The sequence below is a fragment of the Sorex araneus genome, chromosome 2, assembly GCF_027595985.1.
Source record: "Sorex araneus isolate mSorAra2 chromosome 2, mSorAra2.pri, whole genome shotgun sequence".
Classification (NCBI taxonomy): Eukaryota; Metazoa; Chordata; class Mammalia; order Eulipotyphla; family Soricidae; genus Sorex; species Sorex araneus.
In genome coordinates this window covers 290,883,608-290,909,909 of record NC_073303.1, presented here as the reverse complement: position 1 = coordinate 290,909,909, position 26,302 = coordinate 290,883,608, and the positions used below count along the sequence as shown (strand labels likewise).

Below are 26,302 nucleotides of genomic sequence, written 5' to 3'. Positions count from 1 at the left end.
ATCTTTTATGCAGAGGGACTAGTAAAGTGTCATGAGGTTTTTGCTAATATTATTGTTTGTTTTTTGAGTCACACCCTGCTGTGCTCAGGACTTACTCCTTACTTTGCACCTAGGGAATTACTCCTTGTAGGCTTTGGGGGTCATATAAAGTGCCAGGGATTAAACCTAGGTCGGCTGTGTGCAAGGCAAGAGATACCTGCTATACTATCTTGAAAGTCTTTTGAATCTTGATCATCCTCCCTTTTTGTCAACACCTGATAAAAATGAGTGGTGGTGGTGGTGGTGGGGGGGGGTCCTACAAAGAACTAGAAGCTGGGAAGAAAGTTGTAAGGCAAAGCTGAAGTCATTTCTTCTGTGAATTTCCTACCTTTTCAGCCCAAGCTTCCTAGGTGAAACTAAGTGAAGGCAGCAAAATATTGTCCACATTACTATGAAAAAAAAAAACAAACAAAAAACAAAAAACCGTGAAAGCTACTTTCTACATGTTCATAAGGCCATCTTATTAGAGTTTAACAAAAGCATTGAGAGTTAACCAAATGCTCCTCAGAACAATGTAGAGAAGGTCACTCAGGAGTCCTTGTTTATTTTATAGACAAGAAACTTATAGGCCAGGTGACTAAAAATGAATGCGCAAGGTCATATGTAGCAGTTTGCATCCAAATCCACATCATTCTGACTTGCTGGCTAATAAAGATCCATATTTCTTTATGAAAAGACAAGTAAATAAAAAAAATTCTTTAAGACTTTGCTTACTAATGCTCCAATCTAGATGCTAGAACTCCTCTGGTAGCCCTTATGGGTCTGAGAAGAGCTTTTCAGACTTAATTTAGACAGACATTTAGGGAGTGTGCTGAATTTTCCTGTTGTCAATTTAGTTAATCTGGGAACCACGTTTTCCAGAACCCCCTTTTTCATGTAGAGCCAAATTAGAGTTGTCCAAAGAGGAATTTGTGTATTTGTAAGTCTATTAGACCTCCTCTCTGAAGGCTGTCTTATGATCAGATACACAGATAGACAGATGCAGACACCAAGAGGTTTTTAGCTTATTTTCATATTTCTCCATTCTTTTTCCAACTCTTCATTCTAATTACCAGATTTGATGTCTCATAGTGACCAGACCTATTGCGATTAAAAAGGTCTGGTTCAGCGGAGGTAACAGAAATAATTGATGAGACACACAGGACAGGTTGAGAAAGAATTTTAAGGCAACATACCAACAGGTGGGAAGATGTATTTTCTCTATCTCTTTTTTTTAATTGTGAAATAACAGGGAGGTATTATAGTTGGTCCAGTTTCATTATCACCAGTTTTCAAACCCACAGAACTTTTTCCTTGGGCCCCCTTTCATGGTTCCCACTTCATTTCCCAGAAAGTCTTGAAATGCCAGAGTTTTCTGTAGTTGCTCATCAGGGCTTCAGCAGAACCTACAAGTGCTTTTCTTATGTCATACATTTCCCTGACTCATTTCCGTGGTGCCTCTTATGAGTTCTAATGCTCATAAATATTTAGTTTCTCATTTATTTATTTATTTTTATTTGGGAGCACAGCGGGTAGGACATTTGCCTTGCACGCAACTGACCCAAGTTCAATTCCTTCGTCCCTTTCAGGGAGCCCGGTAAGCTACCGAGAGTATCTAGCCTGCATGGCAGAACCTGGCAAGCTACCTGTGGCATATTTGATATGTCAAAAACAGTAACGACAAGTTTCACAAAGGAGACATTACTGGTGCCTGCTCGAGCAAATTGATGAGCAACGGGATAACAGTGATACAATGATTTGGGGGCCATATCTGGGGATTCTCGGAGTTTAGTCCTCTGCACTTTGAGATCACTAGTGGCAGGCTCAGGGGTGGAATGGATGGAAACCTGGATCAGCCATGTGCAATACAAGTGCCTTACTCATTGTATTATCTCTTTAGTCCCAATATTCATTTTCTTAAAATACTTATACTTTGTTTAAGTAAGATGCTGCAGTAATAAAAAACATTTGGCTTTAGTTGAGGATTGGCTAGCAAGTAGAGGCAAGAAAAGACAACCAGGTGAAGAATCTCTGTCAGGCTAAGTGGGAAACAGAGGCTACAGAGGGTCAAGATGACTAATCTGAGCTCTTTACACCACCTAGATGGTAGATACTACCAACTACTAGATGAGGGAGAAAGACCCAATATGCTTTACCAAGCCTCTATGCGATGGTAGTTATATGAATAAACTGACAAAAATCTAGCAGAGACCCATTCTGTTACTTTACTCAAACTACTGACCACAGAATCATGAGCAAATAAAGTTGATGTTATTTAAACTAGTTAAGTTTTGGAGTAACTTGTTACGTAGCAATTGGTAACTGATAGGAGGGATAAAGAAGCAATTTGGAACCCAAAATAAGACAGACATTTGTGAACTCAAATTTGGACGATCACAATCTTATGATTCTTGAGATCTTGAAAGTTACCTAATTTTAACTCTTATGTTTCTCCTACAGCCTTAACAAAAATTAGGTGTGGCTTCCAGCTCCTGGAACCCTATGTCATCCCTTCCTCATAAGGGAAGGAAGGGGAGATGGAGGTTGAACTTTTAAAAAGATTTGAAGTAAGACTAGATCATCTGGGGTCTCATCTTTACGTGGTTTGTCAATGAGTTCTCACATTTATTAGAGATTGCGAAAATGACATAAACCCTTTATATTGTAGGTTAAATTTTGCTTCCCACAAAAGAGATGTGCAATTCCTAATTGCTATCATCACTCAATGGAAATAGACCTTTGTAGATATAATTAAGTTAAAAATAGCATCTTACCAGTTTAGAGTGGACATTAATCTAACGACAGGTGTCCTTACAAGGAAGACACTGTTTTCCACAAAGACACAGAGCAGAAAGAGAGAAGACAGAGGCGGTGACTTACTGAGCAAGTTGTCACAGTCTTGGGAATACCAATTATTGCATCCAAATGCCAGAAAGTAATAAGGGGCAAGGAATGATTTCCTAGAATCTTCAAAGGAAGGATGGCCTTGCCAACACCTAATTTCTGATTTACAGTGTCTAGTACTGTAGGAGGAAAATAATTTCTGTTCATGTAAGTCACCTATTTGTAGTAATTTGATTGGGTAGACTTAGGAGACTAATATACTCTGCATGCCAGTTTTCTCAGCTATAAGTGACTGAAACAAGTAATATTTATGTCAGAGGACTGCTATGATCAATGATATGAGTTAATGTATATAAAATCCTTGAGAAGGAGCCTGGAACATGATTAAAAGAGGAAACCAATAGGTTTCTAAAGGCCCAACTAGGAGGGCAGGAATAATTTTAATATGTTAGAAGAATTAAGAGACTAGAACTGTCTTTGTATACACTTTTATTTCCAAATGATACTTTTTTTGGGTTCTAATTTCATTGAAAGTATCTCTCTGGAATTTTACTTATAAGGACCCCCTATCCCTGGCAGAAAAGAACCTCAGAACCTTCTAAACCAGGTCTCCTGTTTTATCAAGTGGAATCTGAAGGCACAGAGGACTACCTGCACTTTGTATGCTTCCTGAGGTGGGTGATCTGCAAAGGCTATTATCCTTGCTTTACAGAGCAATTCAAGGGATCTTCTAAAACTATATAAGATGATAGTGGTAAACCCAGGAATCTCTCTGCTCTACTTTGTCAAAGATTTTCTCTAGATAGGTACATTTAGGCTGGTGACTTACTGATAATCCTGGACCCAGACCTCCTGGCTCCCAAGCTCTAGAACTCTCTCTAGAACTCTCTCTGACTGCATATCCTCAGCTCCAGCAACTGGGTATTAGACTAGTCTTAGTACTTTACCCAGTTGGCCCCAGTTGGAGTTAAAAATCATGAGAAATAACAAGTTAAATGTACTAAGCACTGAAAGAGAACATGAAACTAAGAGAAAAAGGGAAAAGTGTATGTGTGTGCGAGCATGAGACTATATATTACATTTCAGAGGCTCTTACAAGTAAGTAAAAATAGCATAGTTAGTTGTCTTGGTGTTAAGACTCAAGTTGGCATCATTTGAGAGGGACTGGAACTTGATGTTTCAGTCCTGGACCAGCCATTTAGTCATAAAGCAATCATATCAGCATCAATAATAATGATAGTAGTGCTGATAAGTGATTATAACAGCAACAGCAATAGTAACAACAATAGTAGTAATTGCATCTGAGTAAACTTTCCAGATGATAGACTATTTTCACTTTATTTTATTTGCTTCTGATGACAGTTTTGTAATGAATCCCTTTCAAGCAGAGTTTTGTGATTCTGGGAGAAGCGACATGAGTTCCCAAATGCCACATGGCTGAGCATCGGAGACAAAATCCAGATACCCTGACTTCTAGCACTGGTTCAGTAATTAGAATCAGAGAATCATCAAAGTCAGAGTTACAACGGTCACTAGACATACATTACATCTTGTTCCTTTCTTGGCTCCAATATGTCAGGCCCAGAAGAGAGAAGTGACGGGTTCAAAGTCAGATTACCAGTTAATGGCAGAGCCAGGATCAGGGCTCAGGTATAAGGTTCATGTTTATGGATTTATCAGAAAAAAACACCTTACAACAAAACTGGACACGTACTTAAAAATACACTGTGTACGTGTGAATACTCAACAGCATTTATGACACGGAGGCCACAGACTCCAATCTCCAAGGATTGGAGTCCAAGAAGCCTGCCAGTTCCAGGAAATATGGCCCACTCGCCAGACGGTGCTCTTGGTCTTCTGTACACAGCATGTGCCCGGGCAGCTAAAAGCTGCCTGGGAGGGGATTCCATGAGCCCGGGAAACAGGCAACCCGCAGGTGGGAAACTGGCAGTGCCCACCATCTCAGAGAGAGCAGAGGTGGGGGATCTCCGGGAGTCTGGGAATGGTAGCTGGGAAGGAGGGCCAGGATTCACTTTCTTTGGCGGGTGAAAGACTCCCCTACCCTTTCTAGTTCATTCACATGCAAATCTCCTCCAGGGCTGTGAGACTGGACCCCAAAGAGTTCAGGAGAAAATAGCCTGAGGACAAGAGAAAACAAAGCCTTATTGTGTTCCTCCTGCACAGAAATTGGCTGGGGGGGTGGGGGAGGGAGGTCTGTGATCCTCAGGAGGGTGGAGGCAGGGTCCCCCTTCCCCCCAAAGCGGTGATTAAGTAAGTGCTCAGCAGCGAAGACAGAGCCGCCAGGCCAGTGTCGCCAGGCAGCGTTCCCAGGAATGTGGGAGCTTGTGTGTCCCTCTGCATGGCCGCGTGACCCGGCCTTGCCCCAGCTCAAATGCACATCCTCAAATCCTCCGGTGGATATCCTTCCAATGAGCCGGGCTCGGGAGCGAATGACCTGGTTCTGCCTGGTCTCTGCTCTGCTACTCAAATGTCCTGTGTCACTCTAATAATCTTCCCAACCAAGAGTGTGTCTCGACCAGCTTCCAAGACCCACTTGTCAACTTCTCCCAGATTTGACCAGCCCGATGTGAAACACAGTTCTCATTAAAAAAAAAAAAATGAAGCTCCATAAACATACAATTATATTACATTAAGAACAATTATATAAAAACTCAGCAGCTCTTAGTGTTTTCCTATTTCCCAATCTCTGGAGGTCATTAGTGTCCAGGGTTGAGGAGTGGTGACTGGTGTCCCTCCACACATGTGCATCTCTTCATCCCTACTCTCCCAGTCCACCCCCAGGCCAGATGTGGTCGTTAATCATTTATAACCATAGCCCTAATTTCAGTCTGCACATACGTAAAAGGTGGACCTGACCGCTGGCCTCTGTAAGTCAGAAGGTCACATGGAACACTGCCAGGAAAACAGTTGGTCAGATCTGCCATTGCTTCTAAGAGTTTAGCAGCCCCCCACCTGTTCCTGTCTCTCTGACTTCTCCACTCCTTGGCTTTCCTGCTTCCTTGCATTGGCGGTTCCCTCTGGTTCCAATGCTTCCCCCACAGAAAGCCATAGGACTCCCTCATCTCTTCTTGTTTTTGTTCATGTGTCACACCTGGCAGTGCTCAGGGGTTGCTCCTGGCTCTGCACTCAGGAATCAATCCTGGTTGTGCTGGGTGAGAAGGGGGCGGTTGTGTTCTAGGGTCACTGTCACTGTCATCCCGTTGCTCATTGATTTGTTCCAGCGGGCACCAGTAATGTCTCTAATTGAGAGACTTATTGTTACCGTTTTTTGGCATATCCAAGATGCACGGATAGCTTGCCAGGCTCTGCTGTGCGGGCTCGATACTCTCGGTAGCTTGCCGGGCTCTCCAAGAGGGGCGGAGGAATCGAACTCGGGTCGGGCTGCGTGAAAGGCGAATGCCCAACCGCTGTGCTATCAGGGTCAAGCACATGCAAGGCAAGTATTCTATCTGCCGTACTATTGCTCCAGGCCCCCTTATCTTCTTCATACTTCGTTGTTCAAGTGTCATCTCAGTAAGAACTTGCCAGGCTGACTTATTTAAATCACAACTGCATTCTGGTTCACAGAGACCCTCTTTACTCTATTACATTTCTATGCCCACTGCCTTATTATTCACTATTTAATTCACTTAGGGAATCTCATTTTTTTTTCTTGCCTGTTTCCTCCAGTGCAATGTAAGTGTTCTGCTGCAGCAACTACTATATCTTTCAATTGCAGCTCTACACCAACCAAGCTCTAGAGATGACTGACAGACAATGCAATAAACATTTGTTGAATGAACGCCTTAACTTCCTTTCCTCTTTCCTCCTCCCAAAGCAAATTCAAGCTCTTCCTTCTTTGCCTGCGTGCAGCAGATCTAAACCCACAGATTTGTCTACTGGGTACACCCCCACCTAGGGCATCCCCATCTCACACTCACCCAACCCTTGCCCACATCCTCCACCCTGGTTCTGGGACCTTCCTTCTGTTTTCTATCACCCAACGCCTTTGCAGTTCTCACTCCCTGCATCAACTGAGTTTTGTTCACACTTTTCTGAAGCTCATTTTCACTTCCTGATGCTTCTGAACAGGCTAGAATTGGTGTTTGGAACCCAGCATCTCTGGAGTAGAAAAGTCGTGCTGGGGATTGCAGTGCCGTTGAAACTCATGAGAACATTTTTATCCATTTCTCTTTGCTTTCAGGGACTACAACCTTCTGCCTACTCCCAGAATTAGCAGAGCTGCTGCAATTGCTGGGGTCAGCCACAGTCTGAAGGTCGAGGTCATGCTTAAAGTAAACATGGAACACTGCACAGCAATTAGGGGCCAGGGTCAGAGGCTTCCGCCTGGGAGCAGGGCCACGGGAGGGTCTTATCTTGCAATTACACAACAGGATGCAGATTGGCCCAATGACGCCTGGAGGAAGGGGCGCTGGACCTGGAGATGGGGAGCTCTGGGAACTACAGGAGCACAAAGAAGTCAGCTAAGTCTAACTTCTGCATTGGGCATACGGGAAAACCAAAGTTCGAGCTGAGAGGTGACTGGCCCAACATCTCAGTAGGAGCCAGTGGTTGTGAACCCTGTCAGGAGCCATATGCCTTTTCCTGTTCTGCTCCAAGACTGCCTGCTGCTAGAAAAACAAACTGAAAAACACAGGCGTGGGCCCTAAACTCAAGGACTGAGAACTAGCCAATGATCTTGAGATCGCCATTTTGAATTTATGCAGCACAAATAGAGAAGTCCAGTACCTTTCCCTCCTTTGTAGCTCAGATCTTATTTGTTACTATTTCACTGTATCACTGTATCACTGTCATCCCATTGTTCATCGATTTGCTCGAGTGGGCACCAGTAACATCTCCATTTGTCCCAGCTCTGAGATTTTAGCAGCCTCTTCTTTTTTTTTTTTTTAATTTATTTATTTTTAATTAGAGAATCACCGTGAGGGTACAGTTACAGATTTATACACTTTTGTGCTTATACTTCCCTCATACAAAGTTTGGAACCCATCCCTTCACCAGTGCCCATTCTCCACCACCCGTAAACCCAGTGTCCCTCCCACCCTCCCCAATCCCATCTCCCCCCCACCCCACCCTGCCACTGTGGCAAGGCATTCCCTTCTGTTTTCTCTCTCTAATTAGCTGTTGTGGTTTGCAATAAAGGTGTTGAGTGGCCACTGTGCTCAGTCTCTAGCCCTCATTCAGCCCGCAACTCCCTTCCCCCACATGGCCTTCGACTACAACGTAGTTGGTGATCGCTTCTCTGAGTTGACCTTTCCCCGGAACGTGAGGCCAGCCTCGAAGCCATGGAGTCAACCTCCTGGTACTTATTTCTACAGTTCTTGGGTGTTAGTCTCCCACTCTGTTATTCTATATACCATAGATGAGTGCAATCTTTCTATGTCTGTCTCTCTCTTTCTGACTCATTTCACTCAGCATGAAACTTTTCATGCCCATCCACTTGACTACAAAATTCTTGACCTCCTTTTTTCTAACAGCTGCATAGTATTCCATTGTATAGATGTACCAAAGTTTCCTCAACCAGTCATCCGTTCTGGGGCATTCGGGTTTTTTCCAGATTCTGGCTATTGTAAACAGTGCTGCGATGAACATACATGTGCAGATGTTGTTTCGATTGTACTTTTTTGCCTCTCTGGGATATATTCCCAGCAGTGGTATTGCTGGGTCAAATGGGAATTCAATATCTAATTTTTTGAGAGTCGTCCAAATTGTTTTCCAGAAGGGCTGAACCAGTCGGCATTCCCACCAGCAGTGAAGAAGGGTCCCTTTCTCCCCACATCCTCTCCAACAGCGGTTTAGCAGCCTCTTCTTATTCATCTTTCCCAACTATTGGAGGCTCTTTCAGAGTCAGGGGAATGAAACCTGTTACTGTTACTGTTACTGTATTTGGCATGTCAAATATGCCACAGGGAGCTTGCCAGGAGTAACAAGCTTGCCAGGCTTGTTATTATTTAGAAAAAATTTTTTTTTACCTCCAGAGTTAGAACAAAAGAAAGATAAGATCTTTATATAACCCAGATAACACAAAAAGGTGTCCTCAGAGTCCTTCTACTTCAGTAAATCGTGCTAAATTATCCTCATAAGCAGGGTTTCTATAGGAACAATATTTTCATCCTCTCACCAGGTCCCTTCAAGAAGAGAAACTTCAGAGCTGGAGCGATAGCACAGCGGGTAGGGCATTTGCCTTGCACGTGGCCGACCCGGGTTCGATTCCCAGCATCCCGTATGGTCCCCCAGCACCACCAGGAGTAATTTCTGAGTGTAGAACCAGGAGTAACCCCTGTGCATCGCTGGGTGTGGCCGGAAAAGCATAAATAAATAAATAAATAAATAAATGAAGAGAAACTTCTAAGAAGGGTCAGATGGAAAGACAGAATCATGGGCAGGGCGAGATTAAAATCTGAGCTTTGTCGAAGAGGTATAGTTAAGTCTTACACTTAAATTTATTGTGTCTCAGTTTCCTTTTCCTTTGTAAATTAGAATAGTACCGAGCTTTCTATTATTCCACAAGTCAGATGAAATATAGATTAGAACCCTCTATAAATGTGTATTTTTGCAAGGGAAGGACATGGGGAAAATGTATTTGTGCCATCACTTTTAAATGTTTTTTTTCACATATTATCTTAAAAAATGGAGTAACATAGGCTTGCATATATATATTTAGTTATGGATAGGATCTAGGAGATGTGGAAAATGATACTCACTGACCATCTGGTGAAATCAGCAGCTCTTTATTATAAAGTTGCCATCAGTAGCATCATAGTAGTTTTTTGGGGGGCTAGTTACATATGTGTTGGATTTAAGTTCTTAAAGCATTTCCCTCATGTGGCATTCAAGCATTTCCTGTACTAGGGATTATCTCCATTTCAGTGAAGGGTGGAGGCAGGAACCAACTCCTGCATTAAAATCTGATCTCTGAATTCTTGAACAGTGATGGTTTTGTTGCACTGATTCCACTTAGAGTGAACATTGTGTCTACACCTAGGTAGATAGTGTACTATTTCCTCCCCTCCCTCCCTGCTTCCCTTCCTCCCTCTCTGCTTCCTTCCCTCCTTTCCCTCATTTATTCCTTCTTCCCTCCCTTCCTCCCTCCAGTCTTTCCTTCCTTCCTGCCTCCCTCCTTTTCTTTCTTCCTTTCTTTCTCTTTCATTCTCTCTCTTCTCTCTTTCTCTTCTTCCTTCCTTTGTCCTTTTTTCAATTACTGCATTGTTGAATTACTCTCCCAGACTAAATTCAAGCACCAATTCTTTCTGAATCTTCTGTTGACCACTAAAAGTGACCATTCTTTAATTTAAATATATTGTATTATATATGTATTTTTCATTATCCAATACACATATTAATATACTAATTAATATGGTAATATATTAATACATATATCTGTACATACATATCTATGTGTGTATATATATGCATGGGGGTTATCTATCTATCTATCTATCTATTTATCTATCTATCTATCTATCTACCTATCTATACATGTATATATTACCCTCGTGTTAATTGGGGTTTAAAACAAGTTACTCTTTTCTAGCCAAAGAGATAATTCAATGAACTAGAAGTCATGTTCTTCATTTTTGCAACTAAAAGAAGTAATTTTTCTCTGAACATGCTATGAAATTGTTGATTGCTTGAGGGAAGGTGGTGTCTTACTCATCTTTTTAATTTTTATTTTGCCTATACCCAGCAATGTCCAGGTATTAATCCTGGCTATGTTCTTAACGGGCCACTCGTTGCAGTCCTCAGAGAACCATGTAGTGTCAGGGAACCATGCAGTCCTGTAGATTAAACCCAGGCCTCCTGCAAGCAAACCATGTGTTTGAGTCCTCTGGTGAAGTTTTACTTATCGTTGTGGGTCAAGTATTTTGTGCAGTGTCCAGTTTATATGGGTTTCAAATAGAATTCATTGGCATCATAACATAAAAATGTTACAGGCATCAAAAGATATTTGAGAGGGCCAGAGAGCTAGTACAGGGAGTAAAGTATTTGCCTTACTTGCAGCTGATGCTGGTTTGATCCCCAGCACTGTATATCATCCCCTGAGGACTGTCAGGAGTGACCCCTGAACACAGAGCCAATACAATGCCCTGAGAACTGCAAGGTGTGGCTCCAAACCTCCCCTCAGCCCCTGCCCCCTCCCCAAAGAAAAAGATTTTTGAGTGTAGCATAATCAAATCAACTGTTTTAGGAAAATGCTCGTTCAATCACTGATATTAAGATCTCTCTGGACACATGTAGAGTGGGAACTGAATGAAGAGATTAATACTTAGGAATCTCTTGCAAGGGAAAGGGTGAAAATAAGGATGGGAACTGAGCTGCTAACAATGGAAAGAAAGGAAGAGGTGTTGATGACATGAAAGACAAAGGGTTTATGGAGACTAGTGACTTTATGTCATGTGAACTTTAACAGACACTAATTAAGCTATCTGCACTGTGTGTGTGAGAAGTGAGGGAAGGGAGTGAGAGTCAGAGAGAATACAAATGGAATTTTCATTGTTTCCTTTTTCATTAAACAAGTGTTCTGAAGTGAAATTGAAAGCAATGTGTCCTCCTGGCTCTGTCAGTAACGACAGCTCCAGAGATCCTTTCTGAGTCCAAGTCAACCACTTCTTCTGATGCTCAGTCAAAGGAACTGTAATTGGTTCCTTTCCTAGGAAAAGGGTCTTTGAAGGACATAGTATATATACATTCCAGTGGGAGCATGACCAAGGAATCAACCTTCCTTGGGTTCTAGTAACAATGGTCATAGAACTGAACCTCGGTCTCTGTGGTCTTGGATACACAGGGCTGAGTAGGCTTTGGAGGCCATCTGGGTCAGTTCTCCAAACTTGTCAAGGGAGAAAACAAAGGCATTTCTAGAATCAGTCACTTGCCTAAGCTTGGCTTAGTTAATGGAGAATGGCTACAAGAATCTAGGCCTCCTGCCTCCCTGGCCAGTTTCCATGCTCTGCCCCTTGCCTGCAGCATTCCCGGCTGTGATTCCTGTGTCTCATCTGTGCACTGCAGGAGTCCACACATTGCAGTCACATTCCAAGACAGCAGATGCTGTCGTGCAGATGTACACATGTCTGGAAAACCAGGCGCTGCAGGAAATCAGGCAACAGTGGAATTTTTTATCAAATGAGAACATCAGGGCCACAGTCTCGAGGTTCTGCTCTTCTTCAAACTACTGATACACAGTGGCCTCAGTTCTGTCATCATCAACCTGATTGACAGGAGTGAAGGAATGATGCGGAAAAAACTTTTGTGATTTTGAGGGTCCTTCAAGCTTTAGGCCAGCCAGAGGAATCTGGTTATAGAGTGACAAACCTTCAGAACAGGACATTATCCCATCAAAGGACAGCAGCAATATTTTAACACTGCTTGGAAAAGGACAACATGGAATCATGTACTTGTGAATTTTCCCTGGAGGATATGTCACTAAGGCATCCCCGGAGATTGTAGTAAGATCTTATTAGAGTGCCTGTTGCCACAGAACTTTGAAATTTTCCCATTATTACATGTTATTAGTGATTTCTGGAATTATCCTAAGTAGGATAACTAGGGGTTGAGAGGGTCATCTGGAACATTCTGGCAAGGAGGGTAACATTGGAGTTCTGAAATTTATCAGACTTTTAGGCATCATCTCACTTTACCTCTTCATTGGAGAGACTAAAAACAAAATTTTGGAGAAGGGTGTTAAATTACCAGAAGGTGGGGATGGTGTGTTCCTACTTTATTTAGATTAAAATGGCAAGTGTTTCTTTCTCATATATAATCCAGGGAAAAGACATGTTCTGGGTGGAGAGGAGAAGTGGGGTAATAGAATAAATGAACAAGTTTCACTTATAAATAAAAGGCTTTGGGATTGCGGAGCTCCAAGAACAGTGTACTGCTAGTCTTGTCATTGAATGATAAACTTGAATTTCATATCTAAGCAATGGGAATGCAAGCTCAAGTTCAGTTATAATTTCTACCACACGTGACTTTCAAGTGACCATAGAGGATGAACCCAAAGAGTAAGCTTCAGAACCAACTTCCATCTGAGTAACTCACTGAAGAGGTAAGGTGAGATGGTCCCTGAAAGTCTCATATGGTGCCTACCCAAACATTTACTCACTGGGGAGGAAAGCAATAGCAGCAGCAACACCCTGTGACTTTCTAAGCTTACAAAGGGGTCTTGCAGACTGACAAGATGTGAAATTTTGACTCTAGAAAGGAAGACTCAGTGGGGAGAAGTTTCAGACCCATTTCTAAGAGAGCACCAGTTGTCAGGCAACAAGGGCATAACTTCCACAAAAGGAGGCTCAGAGCTGATAGTTGCTGAAACTTCTTCTGGGAAGTTAATATCAGTGATTGGACTGGCATTCTGGAAGAGTGTCAGTTGTGCAAGACCAGCAAATAAATATGCCTTGCCTTCTCTTCCCAATAAAAATTCTTGCCTTCTTCCAAGGAAATTGGAAAAATGTTTCTATATAAGAGATGCTGGAACGTTTGCCTTGCACGTGTCCAACCTGGGTTTGATTCCTCTGTCCCTCTAGGAGAGCCCAGCAAGCTACTGAGAGTATCTCGCCTGAACGGCAGAGCCTGGCAAGCTACCTGTGGCGTATTCAATATGCCAAAAACAGTAACAACAAGTCTCACAATGGAGATGTTACTGGCGCCCACTCAAGCAAATCTATGAGAAATGGGATGACAATAACAGTGACAGTGATATCAGAGATGCAAGCATTAGAGAGAACTGGTGAGAAGATCAGCTTCTGAGTTGCGTCAAACAGACAGCCTCTTTTCTTTGTCCGGATGCAATTGTGTAGCAAAGAGTGTTATAAAATCTTATTGACATCTGATCATTTGAGAATTAGTGGCATTATCTGGGAAGAGAACAAGCATTTACTGAAGTCTGAGCAAGAATCTAGGATTCTCGTAGAGAAACTGGTTTCTTTTCTGTGAATTTTAGAAAGTGCCCCATCATCTCAGAGAGAAACCATCAATTGCTTTCCAAAATATTCTCCAGCTAGAAGAATCAAGCTTTGGTATATGTATTCTGGTATCCTTAATTTAGTGTTTGAATAGTTTTCAGATTCTATTGCTGCCCTTATAAGTATCTTGCCATTTCCCTCACTTTATAATACAGCTGATGTCAGCTCTCTCATCTATCCTGTGAAGAAATTGAATTTATTTGGGGTAGAGGAATGAATTAAATCCTGTTGTATATTTATCATGTTGCAAAAGGAGTTCTAACAAAGTCACACTTGATATCTGTCTAAACAAGAAGCAAATTTGTAAGAAATGATTGCTCAATGCATGTGAATTGAAAGTCAATCAAGGGTGAAGGCAAGGAGGGGTAATAAAAATAAGTCATATTTTACGACTAAAGAAAAATATCAGTAATTTTTCATGGTGTTGACACCTCAGTTACCAGGTAAAGTAAGTGTTTTCACTGATATAATTTCTAAATAGTTAACAAGTTTGAAAATGAAGAGACAAAGTTAAGGGAGTTTATATACAGCTGTGTTTGACTCTATGCAACTCAGATGAGGCCACGCTTACTTGATCTTATTTCTTCTGTTCAGGACCACTCTCAACTTAAATATCAAAGTGTGCCATGATTTTATGACCAGTGTTATTTGAGAAAATAGACTTGTGGATTCTGTTTAACTTAATGACTTCATTATCTGCCTTTTCCCGGAGCTTGATTCTGGCAGAAGCTAGAGTACGTACGGGAACACATAACTGACCTTATTGTCAGAAAGTTCAGTTTTGGATTGATGAGCACTTTGCATCTCCGTGAACAAATGTTTGATCTTTGTGATGTTTAGAAGTTGGCTCCATTTTTTAAGTCATGTATGAAAACCATATGTCAGTCTAGACTACCAACCACCACCATCTCTTAGAACTTAGCTTCCTAAGCAGTAAGGACTGACTCCATGTGGGGTTGCATAACTGAAGAGGGGTTCTGCCAAAAGAAATTGGTAATAGTAAGACTTCTGGAGGCACAATGACTAAAGTGTAACAAATTTGATGTGCTTCTGGCAACACTCATCCCTGCTGCATTTCTTGAGCAGAAAAGGGGTCACCAATGGAAAACATTTGAGAAGCCCTGTCTTAGAGCAACCAGCTCCGCCTCTTCATCTGTCAGTCTTTATAATATTACCCTCTTCTAGGTATAGATCTTTTTGTAAGGGGCCAGTTTTTTTTTTTTTGTATTGTGAATTCTCATAGGCCTTAGCAGGAACCTGTAAAATTTTGTTTTGTTTTATTGCATTTATTATTTTTAACATTTTATTTATTTATTTATATAAATAAATATTTATTTATATATAAATATATAATATATAAATAAAAAGAGTCTCTTGCCCGCACGCCTGTCTGTCTTCCCCGGGGCCCCTCGGAGGTGATGGGTTCCAGCTTCCCTCCCTGCCCCGAGCAGAGCTCTCCGAGGCTGAAAAACCACCTAAACCTAGCCACAGCCATTCTCAAGGCCCCTCTCCACATGATCGGACAGGCCTCACTCATGAAGGTACCGGCAGAGGAACCCAGGTGTGTGTAATCCCATCAACGGCCAATATCCAGAGACTTAAAAGCAAGCTCCCAGAAGTGCGTGGCCACTTTGCAGCTGCGTGATATCTTATAACCTACTTTTTCCTCTGGGAGAAACTAACAAGCTACTGAGAGCTTCCTGCCCACATGGGACAGCCTCGCAAGCTTCCCATGGTGTATCCATATGCCAAAGCCAGTAACCAGCTGAATCTCATTCCCCTGACCCTGAAAGAGCCTCCAATGCGGCATCATTGGGAAGGCCAAGAAGAGAGAGGCTTTTAAAATCTCAGGGATAGAACGAATGGAGAGGTTACTGAGACCGCTTGAGCAACTTGATGATCAACAGGATTTCACGATCTTGATCGTGATTTATTTATTTATTTTCTGTTTTGTGGCCACACCTCTCAATACTCAGGAATAAATCCCGTTTCCCCACATGCAAGAACATGCACACTAGTCCATGTGAGCCATCTCCCTGACCCTCCAGATTAATTATATCCCCAGAACATCTTATAACCTGTTATAAGATGTTATAACTTACATCTTATAATTGAAAATTTGTGTCCCTAGGCCATGCTCAGCCTCTGAGCCTACTTTTCACACTTGGACCCTAACAACTACCAGTCACCAGTGTGTTTTCATATGTAGGATTGTTTTAAGTGTTGAGTGGGACAGTAATTCAAATGCAAAATGTAATAATGTATCTGATAAAATCACCACTTTGCTGTTGATCAGGTAATTTGATTAGCACAAGATCAACTTTTATTTAATGACTGGACTGTAGAAAAAAGGAAATTGTAATAACATATAAAGCAAAAAACTCTACTCTAGGGTGGTATGTTAAGAATCTCTTTCAGTAAGTCAGAGAAAGTTTAGAAAATAGGTTCTTACATGTCTACAATTTTTTTAACCAAATATATACAGCCTGATAAATTTGATTTCTTAAAAATACTTTAATCTTGCCCTGCTCTGCCCAGCAGCCCCAGCCCGCCGGCTCAATTTAATCTTGGGCTGGAGCGATAGCACAGCGGTAGGGTGTTCGCCTTTCATGCGGTCGACCCATGTTCGAATCCTTCGCCCCTCTTGGAGAGCCTGGCAAGCTACCGAGAGTATCGCGCCCGCACAGCAGAGCCTGGCAAGCTACCTGTGGCGTATCCGATATGCCAAAAGCAGTAACAATAAGTCTCACAATGAGAGATGTTACTGGTGCCCGCTCGAACAAATCGATGAGCAACGGGATGACAGTGACAGTGACTTTCGTCTTTCTTAGTTCCATTTTATCTTTTTTTTTTTTTTTTTTTTTTTAGTTTTTAGAATCACACCCAGCGATGCACAGGGGTTGCTTCTGACTCTGCACTCAGGAATTACCCCTGGCGGTGCTCAGGGGACCATATGGGATGCTGGGAATCAAACCCGGGTTGGCCACATGCAAGGCAAACGCCCTACCTGCTGTGGTATCGCTCCAGACCCTCCACTTTATCTTTTGAAGTATAACAGATTGTATTTGGATGTTTTAAGGAAAAATGGGAGATGGGGGGAAGAGACAGAGAGAGACACACAGAGATGGGGGTAGGGGGGGGGAGAGAAAGACATTCAAAAGTTCCAAAGAGAGGTGGGCTTCTCCAGAGTGGAGAGGGAGCCCCAGCACACATCCCAGCATTAGCTATGAAAGTATGAAAGTACACATCTTAAGCGGGGAGATGCACGCACTACATGTACTCAGGCACACCATGCGCTTTCTTGGCAGTAACACGGAGCACATGGGCTTGGGTAACATATGTGTGACTTAGTCCTATGTTTGAAAAGCAGTTTTCCAGTCATGCCACTTGCTTTTTTTGGGGGGAAGGGGAAATATTGGGATTTTTATCCATGTCCTGAAGTGCTTAAGGTTTACTCATGACTCTGTTCAGGGGTCACCCCTGGAGGAGCTTGAGGGACCATAGGAGGGGCCAGAAATGCAACTGGAGTTGACTGTATGGGAGCCAAGCACACGCCTGCTATTTTCTCTCTCTGACCCTGTGACGGTGTTTCTTTTCCTGCTAAATTAGAGGGAATGTTGTTTTGACATTGTAAGCATCTTCTGTTCTCTTCCTGATGTTTCCTGGGCTGATAGTGACAATTTTTCTATCCATCCCTTACCCATACCTTGACTGATAAAATCCAAAACCTTTAACATGGCATTCCAGAAATCTTCAAAGTTTTGCACTAATTCAACCTTCCAAGATCACATCCTATTGCCTACTACTGTATATTCTACATTCCTGAAACACTTGACCATTTCTTAGGGAACCACGGAGCCTTCCTACTATCTTAGTTTTGGAAATAATTATGGCTGTGTTTCAGTCAGATTTATTCTTCCTCTGAGGTTTCTGCTCTTTTCTGCATACTGAATTAAAGGTGACATTGTATGAGAAATTAGTAGAAACATTTATGACTTTGAGAACAGAGAGTAAAACCAGAGGATGTGTTTGATGAATTATATCTTGTTAGCTTCCATTTTCATCATGATTCTTTCTCTGTCTGCCCACTTGGCCTGCACCTAAATGGTGCAATTAACCTTCATTCACCCTCAGCCCCTGCCCCCACTCTCCCCTCTTCCCCCTCTCCTCCTGCGTGTCTGTGTGTCTTTTTCACTGGACTGAAACCTTAGAATGTGAACACAGCATTTAGTTCATCTGGGCTTCTCAATCTCCTTGCAGAATATTCAATAAATAACTCTTGATAGGGAACATTAAGCGGGTTTTGCTCACCTTCACGTAGTCATATTCACAAAGGTAGGAGGATTCCAAGTTGAAGTGCATGAAGTAAAGCTTGATCCGAAATCCCTCTGGAACTGTGATATTCCAAGTTACCTCCGAGTCACTAGGGTAGGAATCTGGGTAGCCAGGTGACTGGATCTGGCCAAACATATTGTTTAGCTCCACAGTGTGGGCCAAAGCTTTCACCAAGAAACCCAGAGCATGACAGAGAAAGAGCCACCTGAAAGACAAAAGGATCTGCTTACATTCACGGACACAGGTTCTTATGTCTGAACCAAATCAGTGCCAGCGACCATGTTCTCAGAATATCTCTGTTTCTGTCCTTCTGTGATTACTTTTCTTCTCTGAGCCTTGCTTACCCCACCCACAAGATAAGAGAACGAGACCGTTTCCAACATATCTTTCCATCTTGCCCGTTTGAAGATTTAATGGGGACAAATATTCCCACAATAAGTCACATTTGAGATCACTTGTTGAAAATATAAATTCTGTAGTGGGAGAGATAGTGCTGTGGGTCAAATAGTTGCTTTGCACACGGCTGACTCAAGTTTTATCCTGAACACTGGACATGGTTCCTGAGCTCCTGTGGGAGTGATCCAGAAGTAAACCTGCTGGGTGTGGCCTCCAAAACAAAATTGGAACTTTCATAAGTAAGGGTGGCATTATTTTTTTTATTAGTTTAGCTTCATTCAGGAATCAAAAACTGTTGCTTCAATTTTTTCTAAGAAGTGATGCAATATTAGGATGAGACAACAATAAGACGTGTGATATCTTAAACAGATTTAACCAATTAATCAAGATATATAAAATCCTTTGAGTTATTATTAGTTTTTTTACTGGGGGGGTTGGGGTCACACTTTGCAATCTTCAGGAACTACTCCTAGCCCTGTGTTCAGAGGTCACTCCTTGAAGTGCTGGATGGACGATGTGGTGCCAGGGATCAAACCTGGGCGTCCTGCATGCTAAAGTATCTCTGTGACCCAGGATATATAAAATCTTGAATAGAACAATAATGGGCAGAACGAGTTCCCCTTTTCCTAAGTAGTGCTCTGAAAGGATCAAAACCTTACTTTTCATTTCTACTTGTAGGAATCAGAGACATAATGGGTGATTAAAAGAATTACACAAACGCAAAGAAAACCCAATAAAATTTAACAGAACACACCCAAAATGACTGGTACAATAATGATACAGAAAGACAAAAACTAGTTGAAATAATAATGGGGAAAATTCAATACATAGAGTATATTATACATCATTCTCTTTAAGACCCAGGTCCTTGAACTGTAGGCTCCAAAGGCATATAATGTTTCTCCCTCCCTCCCTCCCTCTCTCCTTCCTTCCTCCTTCTTTCTTTCTTTCTTTCTTTCTTTCTTTCTTTCTTTCTTTCTTTCTTTCTTTCTTTCTTTCTTTCTTTCTTTCTTTCTTTCTTTCTTTCTTTCTTTCTTTCTCTCTCTCTCTCTTTTCTTTCTTTCTTTCTTTCTTTCTTTCTTTCTTTCTTTCTTTCTTTCTTTCTTTCTTTCTTTCTTTCTTTCTTTCTTTCTTTCTTTCTTTCTTTCTTTCTTTCTTTCTTTCTTTCTCTCTCTCTCTCTCTCTCTCTCTTTCTTTCTTTCTTTCTTTCTTTCTTTCTTTCTTTCTTTCTTTCTTTCTTTCTTTCTTTCTTTCTTTCTTTCTTTCTTTCTTTCTTTCTTTCTTTCTTTCCTTCCTTCTGCCTGTTTTCAAAGATTACTACTGGCTCTATGTAGGGAACAATCCTGGTAGGGTTAGGGGAACCATATGTAGTTCCAGGATTAAAACTGGAGGTGGCAACATGCAAGGCAAGTGTACTCTTTCTCTGACCCCTTGCTGTTTCTTGATTGACTTCCCTGATGGCTCTCCCTTCCTTTATGCAATTTAACAACCATCTCCCAAAGCTGGTTTCCTAAAGTGCAGAAGGGACCATGCTGCTTCACTGTGTCTGTGGGGTGAAGCAACTGCCCCTGCATGATTGATGAGGCCCTCTTTGATTCTGTGATATCTGCCTTGCTGGCTTCATCTCAGTGCTGGCCATGTTCTAGATTCTGGATTGTCATTTTAGGAGCAAACTATTCCCATCCAAGCCTTAGCACCATTACTTATGTCCTGTTCACTTCTCACCTGCTTGTTCTGCTTATTCTATACCATCCAGGCTCTGCAGGATCTTTCATGCTTCCAGATTTCACAGCTTTCTGTCCATGCCTCCACTCAAGTACTGTTTTAATCACAGTCTCTCAAGGTAGATGAATCTGCATCCTATTCTCAACTTTTCTATTTACTGGCTATTATAATCTGAGAAACTTGTCTCTCTGAGTCCCAGTTTTCTCATATGTAAAATTTTAAAAGGACTCACATGAGCATTAGCTATAATATACACATGATCTACTATAGAGCCTAACATATAACTGATGATGAGTGAATGAATGAATGAAGTGGGCACAAAGCATAAAACATAAAGAGTCAATGATGACTGGGAGCTAGATCATAGTATAGGGGGTATACATTGCCTTGCATGCAGCAAAGCTGGGTTTATCCTTGGCATCCCATATGGTCATTCCACCAGCACCACCAGGAATAATTACTGAGTACAGAGCTAGGATTAACCCTTGAACACTGCCAGGTGTAGCTCAAAAACAAACAAAAAACCCCACTCCCACCAAAACCAAATGGTATGTTCCCACCTATGCTCTATCTTGTGTACATAATGTATATTTTTATTTATATACACACATGTAAATTATATATAAATATAGGATAGCTATAACTACATGTGTAGATGACTTAGCTATTTAATATAATATTTACATTGAAGATAAATAGATTTTGCAAAAGTTGTTCTTGCTGAAGTGGAAATATGAATTTTTTTTTCTTTTTGGGTCACACCCGGCGATGCACAGGCATTATTCCTGGCTCTGCACTCAGGAATTACTCCTGGATGTGCTCAGGGGACAATATGGGATGTTGGGAATCAAACCCAGATTGGCTGCGTGCAAGACAAATGCCCTACCAGTGGCGCTATTGCTCCAGCCCCAGGACGGTTGTTTTTAATTTAATTTTTGTGTAGAAGAAATATTTCGTCTAAAAGAACCTACATTTTTTAATAAGATGTAAATATTAATTTTTCTCTCCAAAATAATTTTTCCCCAAATTCCTTCATTGGCAATATGTGAGATGCAGTTAAAGAAATATGATCTTTTAATCTAATAGCTAGGAGCAGTTTTTTGTTCATTTGTTTGTTTTTGAGCCATACCTGGGTTCTATCCCAAGGATCTCAGTATCTCAGATCCTGAGCATCACCAGGAGTAATTCCTGAGAGCAGAGCCAGGAGTAACCCCTGAGCAGGTTGGCCCTGTGCAAGGCAAATTCTCTACCCAGTGTACTATTGTTCTGGCCCACGATTTGTGCAGTTTTGATCTAGATTTCTTGGGTAGCCCTCAAAATGATGGTGGGAGAATGGGGAGCAAGGGGAGCAGAAGCTTTGAGTAAGGCTACCGTGGCCTTCCTGCTGTCTCCAGGGGAAAGTAGCTCGGGTGGTGGGGCGTGGTTAGAACTGGTCAAGTCTGCCAGGAGCACTGCCCAGCATGGATGGTAGGGTCCAAGCAGCCCTATAAGGCAGCACCAGTCAAGCTTCATTTGATGTCCACTCATCTAGACCACATGGGACTCCATTCTCACTGTCCCAAGTGGGGAGCTGTGGCTTTTTGGGCCACGCCTGGCAATGCTCAGGGGTTTCTCCTGGCTCTGTGCTCAGGAACCACTCCTGCCAGTGCTCCAGAGACTGTATGGGATGCCAGGGATGCAACCCAAGTGGGCAATGTGCAAGACCAGCACCCTACTTGCTGTATTATGGATCCAGCCCTGAGGTGTTAGTTCTGTTTTGTTTTTAACCAACGGTGGAGAGAAGGCAACAGAAATAGACAGACAACAAAGAAGATAATCTCTCCAGTGAGCTAGTAGAAAAATTGAATTCAGAAACGCTAAGGCCGGTTTCAGGCAACATCGCTATCAGGAGAAAGGAAAAATAATCTCCCAATGTTGATTACATTGTGGAGTTGCAGTTTCTTTCTGTCTGGGCTGGGGAAAGCACAGAGTCATCTAAGGTCTCAGTTTCCTGATCTATTTAGTGATGATAATAATGACCACCCACAGGACTCCTTATCAAAGTAAAGGAGATTGAAAAGTACTTTATTAACTGTCTAGCTCTAGGCAAACATTAGTTCTGATTACTCCATCTTTCTGTTTTCCAGAAAAGCAGGGGTTAGGACTGAGCTTTGGCTCCCAAATCACACATCCCTGCAATAGCGACACCCAGATTATGCAAGGCTGAAAGGTCAACTTTCTCCATGTCTGCTTTTTCCAGGCCATTGGGAGGAGATGGAGATAGAGTCTCCTAATTTTGATTCTATCCAAGAGTTGACTGCTGAGAGCCCCATGTAGACTCATAAGCCCAGGGCCACGTGTGGTAGGCAACTGATCAGTGTGGAGGGAAGGCCTTGGAAGCTCTCTGTTCAATTTTGTTGGCATCTCCAAACAGTTTCAAACATATGAAGCAAATAGCCCCTTCCATGTAATGGGCTTGAGCATATGTTTGCCTGTTTCAGGGGCTGCAAACCAAAGAATGTTGGTAATAGCTTTCATCCCCCATCAGACATTTTTTTGAATCATATACACAGCCACTGGCTGAACAATTTTTGACACCTGCTATCTATTCTTCAGTTAATCAAAAGTTTAACTACATGTGCTTGAAATGTCAAAAGTAATACAGTAATACCGGGATTTCGTGGCCTCCATAGTTGGAGCAGGCTACTGAGAATGCATACAAATGCTGGCCTATGTTGATGGGTGTAGAATCAGTAGCCCTTTCTATTCTCTCCATTCAACCTACACTATACCAACTATTCTTTCAAAAGGATTGTGTAGATCCCTTTACAAATAACACTATTATTTGACAGAAAATAAAAAAGTTACCCCAAGAGGTGACATGTCATGCCCAATACCATATGGTGAATTAGCTTCAACAGAAGAAGAGACTAACAAAAAGCTCACAGCGGATGCTGGGTCTATGCCCATATCATGCCTAGGCATCTGGCCAAAGCAATTAATCCTGTGAAAAATAATTCAAAACCCCATGGCTTTATGCAGAAATTTTAAAAAGATACTAATACCAAATGCCCTCCCCAGCAGATCCTAGTTTAATTGGTCTGGCATGAGTTGCAGTCAATGGCATTTTTAAAAAACAACACAGATGATTCTAATACGCAACAAGGACTGGGAGATGTCGGTGTGGAATGAGATACACTTAGTTGAGAGTCTGATGGAATACAGTACTGAAAAATTCTGGATTTGGGGCCCAAAAATCCAAGTTTAAATCTGGTATTTTTCAAGATGATCAGTGTGGTTCTGGGCTAGTTGCTTGACTGCTCCTAGCCTCAGTTTTCCATAAAGCCTTCCTTCCTCTGAAATCTGAAGACCAAATGAAACGCCTGAGAAAAGGTTCTGAAAACTCTGACATTTCCCCACCAGAGGCAAGATCCTTTAGAGTGGTAGTAGTTTTTCTAGTTAACAACTGAATTCAATCCAACCAATTCAGTTGATAAATTCAATATTTATTGATTGCCGAAGAGAAAACAGAAATTATGCTAGGTACTGGCTAGGCAAAGATGAACTAGTACCTAAATGATCCTGTACCTTAAGAAAATTTATGGGGGCTGGAGTGATAGCACAGGGGGTAGGGCGTTTGCTTGCACGCGGCCAACCCAGGTTTGATTCCCAGCATCCCATATGGTCCCCCAAGCACTGCCAGGAGTAATTCCTGAGTACAGAGCCAGGAGTAACCCCTGTGCATTGCCAGGTGTGACCCAAAAAGAAGAAAAGAAAAGAAAATTTAGTTATGAAAGAGAAGGGTGCCACTTAAACAAGAAGACATTCCGAAGACAGTAAGAGATAGAGCCCCAAAGGACAGAGGAAGTAAAGGGGACACAAAGGAGAAGCAGCCAACTAGGGGGTGGGGTCCAGGGAAGAGGAGGTGATGCTTGAGGCAATTCAAACAATAATTGTCTCCCTCACTGGAAAATTAGAGGGAGGGTTGTTCTGAAATAAAAGGTGAATGAATATGAAGATGCAAAATTGTTAATCATCCCCTATGTTTAATGCACCCTTATATTTAGTCAAGTGGTAAAGAGGGATTTCAGTACTGATCAATCAAATCGCCATTCTTGGTAGAAGTGTACAAATTTCAACTAGTCAGGAGAGAGAAAAATAAAACCTGGGAGAGACCTTAAAATTACATAGATGTGTAATTACATGTAAATTAGCAGCTGTGAAATTACATGTTAAAAAAGAACAGGACACTGACATAACTTTAGAGAGCTGAGCATCTAGTTAAACGACAGGTAAAATAGATCCAAAGAGTTAACACAGCTAGAAGCCCTCTTCTAAGGCAGAGGCAGAAAAGTTGTTAGCTGACCTTGTAGAAAAAGAAACAAATAAACTTTGTTTTTTTCACCAACTGAGAAAAAATGAACAGAAAAAAGGTATCTAGGGACCTAACACATCTGTAGACTGCTTTTCTTATTGTTTTTTTAAATTTTACCAGTATTAACACTTACAAGTTGTAAAAAAAAATCATAGCGGTTGCATTTTGAGATGTGCCCAGGAAAACTTACATGGAATGTCTGGAAAGAAGGGTCAAGTAGATAAACAGCGGCTGAGGAATCTCAAATGTTGAAGAACTTGAAAACAGTAAGGATTTAGTGTCTCTGGTTTAGCACTCCCAAGTTTCCCTTTTCTTTCTTTCCTGCCCTTCTCTTTTTTTTTATAAAAAAAAAATTGTGGTATCCCTTTAAGAGTCATTCAGTGCAATTCATAGCAGGATTTATGCCACCAGCTGCCTCTGATTTCAGTGAGAAATGCAGAAATTTATAGGAAACTGTAAAAGGGGGACAGGTTTTAGTTTTCTAAATTGAGGTTTTTCACTGGCAAACTTGTGAGGGTTTAAGTGACCACAGAGCCGAGCTGTGGGAAGCTGGCTTCTTTTCCGGTCAGAACCAAATAAACACACAAACACATATCAAACTCATAAAGTGCTGGAAGAGATCAAGGAAGGCTCTTTGCAGAGAATGAAAGCGCAAAGTCAGACTGGTGGGCAAGGACAGGAAAGTCACCTTTGGCAGCAGGCAGCACCCTAAGGGCAGCGGGAGAAATCGGAGCTTTTGCAGCAGCAGCAGCAGCAGCTGGGGCAGGATTTACAGTCTGCTTTGCAAGTTGCCCGTCTCCCGAGTCCTGGGGAGAGCAGGAGCGTGCCCAGCCCTCCTCAGAACCCCAAGGAGGAGTTCCTCTCTCAGCCCCCTCCGCAGGGCATGCAGGTGAGTCTGTCTGGAGGCAAGGTCAGACCCTCTGGGCAACTTGACACCTGGTCCCCCAAGGGGCACCTTGTCCACTTCAGCACTCACCTCATTTTCCTGTCTCCAATGCTCCAGCGGCTGCCAGACCTTGGTCCCCCCGGGCCTGACGTGTCTGTGAGTGTGTCCCGGGAGTGGTGTCAGCGATGCCTTATCTTTGTTCTGAGGTCCCCGTGTGTCTCTAGAATTGGCTGGCATTCTCCATTCAGGTCACGCCTTCCCCTGCCTGCAACAGATCCCCTCTCCCCCTCTCTCCCTCCTCTCCCTCTCCCTTCCCTCTCCCTCTCCCTCTGCCTTTGCCTCTCCTCTCCCTCTCTTTCCCTCACTCCTCCCCTCTCCCTCCCGCCCCCCCTCCCCTAGCTCTCTCTTACACACAGAGGAACTTGACAGAACAGATTCTGTCTTATTCTGTAGATCTGTTCTTCCAGTTCCTTCTTTTATCCTGTGTGGCTGCCTGTAGCTCTTGAAAGAAAAAAATAATCACCAAGAGACTCAGATAGGTATCTCTCTCTCCTCTTCTCGCCCCCCACCCCCCACCCCTCACTCTCTCTCTCTCTCTCTCTCTCTCTCTCTCTCAGAGGGTGGAGGGGGACAATTAATTTCTCACTTCAGTCTCCCTTGCCAGATGGCTATAGTTTTCTTCTCTCCCTCAGAACGCCATTGAAAACACATCAATTAAACAGAAATAACCAAAAAGGGAATTCTAACAACTCCACTAGGAGAGAGGAA

At 42.3% G+C, this 26,302-nt stretch overlaps 1 protein-coding gene across 3 annotated transcripts in view; it reads right to left on the bottom strand.

Annotated features, from left to right (window-relative positions):
• Positions 1 to 25,813, bottom strand: part of MASP1 (MBL associated serine protease 1) — an 82,694-nt gene extending 56,881 nt beyond the window's left edge. For all 3 annotated transcript variants that reach the window (XM_055126741.1, XM_004603020.3, XM_055126740.1), the window contains exons 1-2: positions 25,625 to 25,813; positions 18,150 to 18,378 (exon numbers count right to left, since the gene is read on the bottom strand). In XM_055126741.1, the coding sequence (XP_054982716.1) occupies positions 18,150 to 18,378; positions 25,625 to 25,629 (234 nt within the window). In that variant the 5' untranslated portion in view covers positions 25,630 to 25,813. The remainder of the gene's footprint in view (positions 1 to 18,149; positions 18,379 to 25,624) is intronic.
• Between the last annotated feature and the right edge of the window lie 489 nt (positions 25,814 to 26,302).